The 11,327-nt window shown below is 41.0% G+C and overlaps 1 protein-coding gene across 3 annotated transcripts in view; it reads right to left on the bottom strand.

Annotated features, from left to right (window-relative positions):
- Positions 1-2,280: 2,280 nt before the first annotated feature.
- Positions 2,281-11,327, bottom strand: part of TLL1 (tolloid like 1) — a 231,823-nt gene continuing 222,776 nt past the window's right edge. For 2 of the 3 annotated variants that reach the window (XM_089301979.1, XM_089301980.1), the window contains 2 exons: positions 7,431-7,681; positions 2,281-5,382 (listed from right to left, as the gene is read on the bottom strand). In XM_089301979.1, coding sequence (XP_089158105.1) covers positions 5,248-5,382; positions 7,431-7,681 — 386 coding nt within the window. In that variant the 3' untranslated portion in view covers positions 2,281-5,247. The remainder of the gene's footprint in view (positions 5,383-7,430; positions 7,682-11,327) is intronic. The other variant, XR_016211612.1, reaches the window with a different exon arrangement.

Genomic DNA, 11,327 nt, shown 5'->3' with positions numbered 1-11,327 from the left:
GTTTGTCTAACTAGAATTTAAGCTTTGTGAAAGCACAGAATATTTTTTTTCTTTCTTTCTTTACCTTTAATTTGTGATACATATTACAGTGCTTGTCATATGTAGGCATTAAATGTTTGTTTAATGAGTAAGTAAATAGGATAAATGAATAAAGTATGTGGTTGTAATATATCTTTTGGTTTGAAAATGACAGATGTTATTATAAGGAACCACTTAATCCCAGGGAATTCCCACACCACTAATAGACATACATGGTCTACAAAGGATTTTGACAAATTTATTGGATCTCTGTGGAAAGTTTTCCTGCAGTGTGCTTTAAGAAATATCCACTAAATATTGCCTTATGATATGGTTCCATATTTAAGTTTTAATATCTATAATCCCTGCTGCTTTACTTTTCCTTTCTGGAAAATCTGTTTAAATAATCTCAATGGTATTTCTTGAAATAAACCCCCTATGTATCTCACTCTACCATCACTGTTTTATCACTGCCCGCTATCACTTTTGAGAGACAATAATTCTAACATAAAATAGCATGAGGGAATATATGCTTTTAAATTTTGTTTGAAAGTTGTTATTTTTAACCAAATTTGTACAAGTGTTCTTCTAAAAAATCTTAGAGCATTCACAGATAAGAAATTTTCCATTTCTGGTCTTTGATTGATTGTAGAATTAAAGGATTCATAGGACCATCCTATGTTATCCAATAAAACACCACTGAGCCTGTTTTTCAAGCATTTGTACATGGAAGCATTGAGCACATGTTTAAATGGGAGAATTATTTTGCAGAACTTCCATTACTATTTTTGTGTAAGATGCAAGTTTGCTCTGAAAATTTGATAGTTGGGGAAAATTCATGGAACTGGGTGATGTCAGAGGGACTGGTGAAATGTTTAGTTTGGTTTCCTATAGAAATAACCAGAATAACACAATTCCATTACTTACTGAGACAGCTATGCTCTAGGAGGAATGGTGAACTGATTCCTGCTTCCAGGGCCTTCTAACTACAGGCATGCCTCAAGCAACATGCGTTTCTTAGGGCTTCTCTTTTTGATTGTTTTTTTTTTGTGTGTGTGTGTGTGTGTTTTTTTTTTTTAATCCAGATACATTTCCATCTAGTCTTTTAAAATTAGAAATTGATATCCTATTGTACTCATTTTTTATTTAAGATAGTGCATGAGACAGGTTATATGTAGTGAGATGTGTTTGGGCCTTAATAATAGCTCTGGAATCATGTTTCATTGGTCCCTGCAGTGGGGTGTCATGGTTGCAACTGGAATCCCATGGTCAGGTTCAATGCACCAGCCTGAGTGAAAGGTAGGCAGGTTGAAACCTGCACGGTGAAAACAGCAGACATCAGAACAAAGTTGGGAAACTAATTCCACTACAATAAACTGCATCAAAGCTAGAAACCCATCACTTCCTTCCTGAACATTGTAATGACAAAGTGTGTACATTTTCTAACAAGGACACTAACAGCTAAATATTCATTGGCAGTCATTTCCTACACATTGAAGCATAAAGAGCTTCAGTTCATCCACAGACCCCGTGTTTTCCTGGTAAGTTCATGGTACATGTTTGTTGCTGTAGAACGAGAAAGCAATGCTGCCATTGAAACTACAGTCCTTGGGAAGCAATTATTTCTCCTATTAATCTCCCGTTGGTATCAAAGATTTTCCAAAAAGCAAGTCTCATTCCCATTTTCACTAAAAAGTTTCTAAACATTTTGAGAATAGTTAAAGTAAATGTTATTTTTAATGTCACAAATGGTGATAGTTCTGTTTAACCTAATTGCATGTTTCTTGGTTAAAAATAATAATAATTGTTAACCTCATGAAGAACAAAATGAGTTGTTAGATGTTTTTAGGGATTTTCTACATGAGAACAAGAACAAAATTTGGTATTTGAAGTTTACCCTATAAAAAATACAGAGTAGTAGAAACCAACAAAAAGAGACTAAGGCATTTCAATACAATTTAACAGAATTTGAGCCGGATACTACGACATATTAAAATTAGTCCCAGAGGGCAAAACTCCAGCCAATAGAGGTATGAAATATTTGCAGACTTTGGAAATATAATGACTGCTTTCCCCCCATTTCTTTAAAACACTCCATTGTGCAGTCATAAAATGATAAACTCCTTAATAACGTAGATTTATTTTCAAAATGGACTTTTAAAAATAATATAATAGTGAGAACAGTTTTTCCCTGTGTATTATCAGTGAGGAGTCTAAGAGTTAGGAACTTTGGCGAAGACAAAGCACAGCCATATACTGATGTAGGGGTTGAAAATAACTTACAAAATTAATTTAATAAAATGCCTAGAACAGTAACTAACAATTATTAACAAAACCATAACAAAGCCATTTGTATTAACACATTTAAGGAAAACGTTGAATTAATATAAAAATAATACACAATAAACTGATATCTGACATAAGATACAATAAAAATGAATGTTCACGTCAAAGAACTAAATTTCTGAGAGCGTCTCTATGTGTCTTCTAAATATTTTCTTTAATTTTCCTGGGTGTGTGGAGCACAGCTCACTGTAGCCTAACAGCTTATCAACTGGACTAGCAGAACACTTTCCCAAAACAGAACAGCGCGTTTCCCTTACCATGCCAGGGAAAATAACTTAACACATTTATCCTAACAAAAGACCCATACTAACTCCAAACTAGAATTTGTTTCTTTAGTCTCTAGTGCTACTTCTGGTTCTTAAAGATAACTACATTTGAAATTCTAATTCTCATGCTGTCCCTGAAAGGAACGATATTTTTATCCTGAAGGTTTTTACTGTAATTCATCCCTAAAATTTACTTTATGTGGAAAAGTTTTATCTTAAAAAAAAACCCACAATTTATATATGTCAAGATTGATTCCACTACATTTTCTAGAACAAACACAGACTTTGATATCAAACAAGCCGGGTTTCAAAATTTAGCATTACACTGTGACCCTGGGGAGGCTACCTACCTTCACTAAGCCTCAGTCCTGAACTACAAAGTGAGAACATTGCCACAGCCCCAAAGGGTAGCATGGCGTTCACAAAGAACTAATGCGTATGCCTACCACAGGGCTAAGAGAAGTGTGTATCCCTAAAAGTGTTAAGGTATTCTTCTCCTCTCTTCCCCATTCCTGGCATATTTTTGGCTAATCGGAGATTAGAGGAAAAAAATATGGAAGAAGTCACTGGAATAAATCAGCTCCACTAAGAGGCTCATCTACATTGCAGGCAATAGTTCTACACTTGGAAGTAACTTTCAATAAAATCAAAACACTGGTTTTAAAAAATGTATTTACATTTTACAATTTGTAAGGAAGAAAAGATTTTTCAGGGCAACAAAGAGAGAAAAACAAATAAGCTACATCTATGTGTATAGTTTAATTTTGTAAAAATGAAGAAATAATTCTATACCCAATTTTATTAAAATTGGTATATGTTGAGTGTTCATGGACAGGTAATAGAAACAAAGCTACTTCATAAATAGCGATTTCCATCAACATCAAAAATATCAAAATAGAGTTTTTCTAAAGGAAAAGCCTTTCTTTAATGGGACTGATAAGAATTAGAAGTTCCCATTATTTGTCCATGAAACCTAAGAAAGGTGCTATTTCATACAGGATTCTAGTAGAACTTGGCACATACATTTAACTTTTCAACTACTCATTATTTTCATTTTTTGGTAGCTTCACTCACTCAGACAATCTCACATATACATAAATATTAAAAGCACGCATAGCTTTAAAGCAGAAAATTCATTCTAAAATTACATTTTCTACAGTAAAAGCAAGTCACCATATTTATATCCAATGTGTTTCGGTCACAGAAGCGGATCTTTCTCAGAGAGCTACTGAAGAATGTGTATGGTTATGTTCAACATTTCAAAAAGACTTCTCTCTAGGAGGATCCGTTCAATCATGTGCAAGAATTCTAAGGCATTATAAGTAGTTGTTCCACAGGACAAGGGCTGCCCTGGCAATGATGCACTCTTGATAAAATTAGCAAGTCTTCCGTCTTCAGATGCCAACAGCCAGACACAGGGACGCACTCCCAGTCTACAGGTGGTTGGCTCAAAGGTCAAAAACTTGTTTAAAAAATATTTCTTGGAATAGCACCATAGGAAGTCTTTCAGCAACAAATCCTTTTTTTTTTTTTTTTTCATAACATTGCATCTTTTTTTTTTTTTAACTGAATGCCAGAAGAGGAAAAGAAACAGTGAGAGATCCTTCAGTTCTCTTAAGGCCTACGTCCTCGTCCTTGCTTCATTTCATTTTGTTTATATACACTAACCGTAACATCGTGAACCAATAATAACTACAATAAGAAGACTAATAACAAGAAAAGGACAATAGCAGCAGTAATACCTTGAGTATGAACCATCCAGCACACCGCGTGGGGGTTTTGTTGTAAGGTTCGTAAGACATTACAGGCTTCTTGGATTTGGTGTGAAAAGGCAACACTTCCGTAGAAAGAACTGAAGTAACAATTAGCTGTCCATCTCCAGCACTTGAACAAATAATGGCAAGAGTTTAACTGCAACAACAGACACTACAGGTTTTTCAAATTTGTCCGAATGTAAGTACAATGAAGTGGTTTCAAGATCATTTGTGTTTCAAAGAGGTTAAGTTGGCCTGCAAATGAAAATTATGAAGCTGAAGTATTCCAGTTTCCAAACATCACAGAATACACACACACACACGCACACACATACACACACAAGTGTACACACACAAATACACACCACCCTTCAAAGACTCCCATCTCACATCACCTTAGACGGATCTGGTTTATATGGTATCCGAGATACAAAGTCAAAGCAATTATCCCAAGACACAAGAAGGGGGGTTTCCAGTTTATGACCAGCGAGGCCACTTTGTGCCCCCCAAATCTTGAGCGCAGGTCAGAGAGAGCACTCCGCAGGGTCACAGCCCCTGGATGAGCTGTCTGACTTGTGGGGCGCCTGTTTCAAGCTTCAGTCTTCCTCGAAGCCTGGGAGGTCCTCTCGCCAGCTTTGTCAACACCATCGAGCATGGAGTTCAAACACCCTTGCACGGCTGATTCGCGTTGATGGGAACTTCTCTTTGAATAAAGAGAGGATCCTGGTCTTAAAAGTTTTCCATTGTTGAAACTCATTATATAAAACATTTGTGCTAATATCTTCAGTTTTTTAACAAAGAAAAAAAATACGTTTTCTCTGCATTCTGCACATCCCTTTAAGTTCGGACAGCAGTTTCTGCTGTTAATTTTTGGTATGAGAGGTTTCTGGATAGCGGATGCTTTTGTATCTTACATGAAATCCTTTCTTGTTGATGGTGTCATCGGTGTGAAAATGAATTAAAACTGTATCCCCAATTGAGTAGATCTCTTCTGGTGGCTGGGGGAAAAAAAAACAACAGGCAAATAAACAAACAATAGAATGAGTTACTTTTTCAGCAGTGCAGGGCACGTCTGAAGATCTATGTTTGTTATGAGTGAATCCTCCTGGCGACCTTGCAAAGTAGATATGATGGATGTCTCACAGGTGGGACAACACAAAAATGAGAAGACACTGGGTGCCAGGCTTCCCTGGGCCGTCAGTGTCAGTGCTGCCCCAGGAGCATACATTCAATACACTCATCTGTTCCCAGGAGCTGTGCATTCTCCTCTCCAGAACCAGGCGCCTTCTCTCAAACCCTGGAGCCAGTTGGTCTGCTTTACAAATAAGCACAGCGAGGCCCAGGGCTATGCAGAGCCACTGCGTTTGTTTGGCAGCTGCCCTGAGCTACAGCCTCCTCCAGAATCGCTATCAGCCCTCACTTCTGGTTGTAATTTTCTCAATACCAAGAAGCTTTTGTTTCATTCCAGTTGCTATCTGGCCAGGGGTTCAACAGTTTAGTTTAAGCACTAGATAACAAGAGCCAATCAAACATTTGGGAATGAAGTGTGCATACAGAAAAGTACTCTGGGGCCCGCGCCATGGCATACTAGGCAAAGCCTCTGCCTGTGGCCCCAGCATCCCATATGGGCGCCAGTTTGTGTCCCTGCTGCTCCTCTTCCAGCTCTCTGCTGTGGCCTGGGAAAGCAGTGGAAGATGGCCCAAGTGCTTGGGCCTCTGCACCTGCATGGGAGACCCAGAGAAAGCTCCTGGCTCCTGGTTTCTGATCAGCCCAGCTCTGGCCATTGTGGCTGTTTGGGCAGTGAACCAACGGATGGAAGACCTCTCTCTGTGTCTGTAACTCTGCCTCTCAAATAAATAACAAAATCATTTTAAAAATGCTACTCTATATTAACACAAGGAGTCCAAGAGAACTGGCCCTGAGGAAACCTTCAGGGTTTCTTTTTCTTGCCCTCTGGATGACGGCCTCTGGTCCACGTGGGGCACCCTGTATGTGCATGGTGGCCCCTGGGTGACAGGAGGTGACAGGACAGTGCTCCTTAAGCACTGGCTGAGCCCACACACCAATGGCTGACCTGGCCACGCCCACTGAATATGAGGGGTCTTTAAAAATTCCCACAAAATACATATTATGAACAAACTATGGATGGATTTGAAATTTTTTCTGCAAAAATAAACTTAGAATTTTATTCCAGTTCCCATGAAGTTTTTGAAATTACTTCATATATTGTTTTAAAGATTTATTTATTTGAAAGGCAGTGTGACAGAGAGGGGAGGAGAGGGAGAGAGTATACGTATGTGTGAGAAAGAGAGATCTTCTATCTGTTGATTCTCTCCCCAAATGACAGCAATGGCTAGAGCTGGGCCAGGTCAAAGGCAGGAGCCAGGAACGCCATCCTTGTGAGTGCTTGGGCCATCCTCCACTGCTTTCCCAGGCACATCAGCAGGGAGCTGGATCAGAAGTAGAGCAGGCAGGACCCAAAGCAGTGGGATATGGGATGCCGGCATTATGAGCAGCAGCTGAACTCACTGTGGCATGTTGCCAGCACCGAATACTTGCTTAGATTGGTGTGGGTATTCTTTTCTTTTATGCTTAATTTAGAAGAAGGGGAAATTGACAAAGGTATATGTTTCAGTAAACTATTCTTAGATTCTTAAGTATTTAAATGTATATTGCACAATAAAAAGAGCATAGAAGGCAGTAAGAAACCCCCATCATTGAATTCCTCTCTTATCTGATATCATCAGGCAGATACATAAGAAGTGGGGAAGTGGAAGGGTGGAAGAGCCACACTACACTTTGTCAAGCCGTTACTACAAGGAGTCTTCAAAAAGTTTGCAGAAAATGTGTATTATGGAAAAATAAAAAGCATTGCAGAATTTTTTTTTAAAGTTGTACCAAAATATTTTAAAAATTCCATTCTTCCACAAAGCTTTTGAAGGGCGTTCATCATATAAAGCTGCTATTGGTCAAGGTCATTGCCGGTCAGTTACTGTCACACATGTGACTCGATCGGCACTGTTTCGGTCAGTGAGGATGTGTTTACCCCAGAGCCGCAGAAGCGACCCAGCCCCACGGCTGCGGGCTCCAGGCCGTCAAAGAGCTCCACGTAGTCGTAGCCGCAGTCCGCTTCTTCCTCCACTTCAAACGTCTGGAAGGACAACTCCAGTCGAGAGCCTCGTTCCGCAACTAACAGCCATTCGCAGTCCACCTGCCCCGGGTAGTTGTTGTCACCAAACTGCGCGTGCGAGTACAGATCTCTGGGCTTTGGCTCAGCCCTCAGTCGGCCGCCACACTCTGTCAGGAAAGAGAAATGGAACGGATGAGCTCCACGACCCTGCACGGGTCCAGTGTCCAGGTCAGCAAAGCCCGACCGTTCTCTGACATCTGTCCCCGCTTCCCACACCAGACAAACGCTTGTCGCATCTGGAGAATCTAGGATGTCGTGTGATGGGCACAGGTCCCCACACCTTCTGTCCTGGCTGGAATTTCAGCTCCCATATCTTCCAGCCCTGCAACTCCAGGGGAGCCAGGTCACTCCTCTCCTCAGTGCAGGGTACAAATGCAGGTGATAATACATGGCATCGACATTAGAAGTGTGGAGAATTTAACACAGAGAAGCCTCTGTCATAGCCTCTGTCATAGAGTACCTGCTCTCAGTAAATATTCTTACTGTTATACCGAGTACTGTTTCAGTCTCAGCTGTGAGAGTACTTCAAAGTGCTCATGGAAAATGCATCAGGAGATAAGTTGATTTTGGTGCAAATAATTCTGAGAACATACATGAGAGCTCATTAAGAAGTTTAGAAAAGTACATAGAATCAAAAAGCTATGTGTGGATTTCATTTTTTTTGCAACAAGATTTTATTTTTAGATTCATATTCCATGAGTTTTGGTGTACCCTCATATTTTCACAGAGAAAAATGCCAGGGTCATAAGTTTTATATTTGTTAAGAACATGGAATCAAAATGAAAAAGAAATAATGATTAACAAAGGATAACCTTGTGTGTGTGTGTGTGTGTGTGTGTTACACAGAGCTTTCCACAGGGACTATACAGAACAGTATTGTTTTGCTGAGGTAGATATATTTACCTAAATATATTGGGAGAAACACGCACATTATTAATTATAATTACTTTGTCCCTCCCGACCTCTTCAGGTAGTTTACTGCTTATTATAAGGAAAAAAAAGTAAATGCTATTTATATAGCATCTGCTTTAGAGAGACACTAATAAGCCTATGGTCTTTGTCACCCCAAAGAAATATCTAAGTGTGCATGAAAAGATCCAACGCCTAGCATGATGTGGAGGATACATTCTCAGGAATTCTTTGGAGGCAGCATCACAGAGACCATATAAAGGCAGAGACATCCATGTGACCCCGCAACACACACAAACGCGAGGAAAGTGAGGTCAAGGGCAGGAAAGGAAAAACCCCAGGCTGACACAGGGAGTCCTTCAGGCCCCTGTGTTCCAGTCTACACCTCAGTCTCAGTCACAGGTTGGCGGATGAAGGGCGGAGGCTTGATCTAAGGTGGACACCGGAGTGGTGGGCCTTCTGGGAGGTAAGGAAGTCACTGGGGCCTCTCTCCCTGCTTCCTGGCTCTGCACCTGTCCCACCACTGCCTCCAAACTGGAAACAGAACAAAAACCGCTCCTTTGCAGGAAGTGCCCTCAGGTATTTTGGTTAAAGCAACAGAGAGCTGACTAACTCAGCTTTTTCATCTCTAAAATGGGTCTATACCTGGGACCTGTGTCCAGGGGTCTTGATGACATGCTGTTGGGGTTCTATATGGAAAATGCTTGGAAGGTGTTTGACTCCTGGTAAAAGCCACTCAAGTTTAACCTTTGCTATTGCTTTGTTGTTGTTCCTCTGAGAAATGCCAATATCTGTACTTTATGATCCACTCAGATATGAAATGAAAAGTAAAAAACAATTGAACATCTATTAAACACACTTAGTCAACTACTAGAAAGAAGAAATTATATTCTAGAAAGAAAGGGATATTTTGTGAAAAATATTTCTAAAATCAAGACAGACATGTGGAAACCATCGTAACCTTTCCAGACACTTAAAACTTCTACTTATTCTCCAAGTTCGATATAAATTGACGGACTTAGGAGCTGGCATTGTGGTGTAGCGGGTAAAGCTTCCTGTGACACTGGCATCCCGCGTGAGTGCCGGTTCGTGTCCCAGCTGCTCCACTTCCAATCCAGCTCCCTGCTGAAGGCCTGGAAAATCAGCGGAGGACTATGGCCCAAGTGTTTGGGCCTCTGCCACTTATTCAGGTGGGAGACCCAGATGAAGCTCCTGGCTCCTGGCTTTGGCCTGGCCTGTTGTGGCCATCTGGGGAAGTAAACCAGCAGATGGAAGATTCTCTGTTTCTCTCTGTGTAAGTCTGACTTTCAAATAAACACACATTTTTTTTTAATGACAGCCATTTTATTTTCTGTTTTTTTTTTTTTTTTAATTTTTGTTAATTTTTTATTTTTGACAGGCAGAGTGGACAGTGAGAGAGAGAGAGACAGAGAGAAAGGTCTTCCTTTGCCGCTGGTTCACCCTCCAATGTCCGCTGCGGTCGGCGCACCGCGTTGATCTGATGGCAGGAGCCAGGTGCTTCTCCTGGTCTCCCATGGGGTGCAGGGCCCAAGCACCTGGGCCATCCTCCACCGCACTCCCGGGCCACAGCAGAGAGCTGGCCTGGAAGAGGGGCAACCGGGACAGAATCCGGCGCCCCGACCGGGACTAGAACCCGGTGTGCCAGCGCTGCAAGGCGGAGGATTAGCCTAGTGAGCCGCGGCACCGGCCCTATTTTCATGTTTTAAAAAGTGACTGCTTCTTCCTCCCAGCCTGGGGAGCACTGAGGTGACAGAGAGCCTTGTTTTGTGTGTCTGCTTCCCACGAAAAAGGCAGCAGAGGCAAAGACAACAGCAGAATCCACAAGGGTGGCGCCCGGCCAAGCCCAGCTTGGAAAACAATCAAGGAGGAAGTGAAACAGTGGAACAAAACAGGAAAAGAGATTTTGCGGAAAATGGCTTTATGTATCTGAAAAATCACAGAAAAGTGCTATTGCTTCATTTTACTGGAAAATTTTAGAAAAATGTCTCTTGCATTTAAAAGTAAAATAGTAAGGGGCCAGAGCTGCGGCACAGTGGGAAAAGCCACAGTCTGTGTTACCAGTATCCCATATGGGTGCCAGTTTGATTCCCGGCTGCTCCACTTCTGATCCAGCTTCCTGCTAATGTGCCTGGGAAAGCAGTAGAAGATGGCTCAAGTGCTTGTGTCCCTGCATCCAATGGGAGACCTGGAAGAAGCTCCTGGACCCTGGCTTCAGACCAACCCAGCTCTGGCCACTGTGGCCATTTAGGGAGCGAACCAGTGGATGGAAGAACTCTCTCTCTCTCTCTCTCTCTCTCTCTCTAACTCTTCCTTTCAAATAAATAATAAAAATAACTCTTTAAAAAAACAAAAATTATGTTTAAGGACGACTTAAAAGGTTGCAGAGAAGTTTTTCCTGGTTTGCATTTATCTGTCTCAGGGCACACACTCATTCTACATATCCCTCCTCAAATTACTACTCTGGGATGAATATGCTCACCACAAAAATAAACAAACAAAGAACATTTTTTCCGCAGGATAGATTTTTAAGGATGAATATTAGAACATTAAATGCACAAGAGGTGTGGTTTTCAGATGCCTGGAGAGAGATTCCAAAGCGGAAAGGAACAGGTGGATGACAGTAATTCCTTGCTTATGACTGTTTCAGATTCCCATGGCAACTCAAACCATGGTCAGCACACCCTTTAATAAGTCACTTTAAAACCTGGCTTTTAGACAGACTCAACACACTTTCAGCCAACATCCCTAGCTATTTCCAGTGTCTCAAAAACAGAAAACCAAGTACTTCTTTACATCAGTTTTTTCAAAGTGCTTTATAGAGGC

This window comes from Oryctolagus cuniculus, chromosome 8, assembly GCF_051225735.1.
Source record: "Oryctolagus cuniculus isolate XC-2025 breed Fujian yellow rabbit chromosome 8, ASM5122573v1, whole genome shotgun sequence".
Taxonomy (NCBI): domain Eukaryota; kingdom Metazoa; phylum Chordata; class Mammalia; order Lagomorpha; family Leporidae; genus Oryctolagus; species Oryctolagus cuniculus.
The sequence above is the reverse complement of the archived record's forward strand: the minus strand, read 5'-3'. Positions and strand labels throughout refer to the sequence as shown.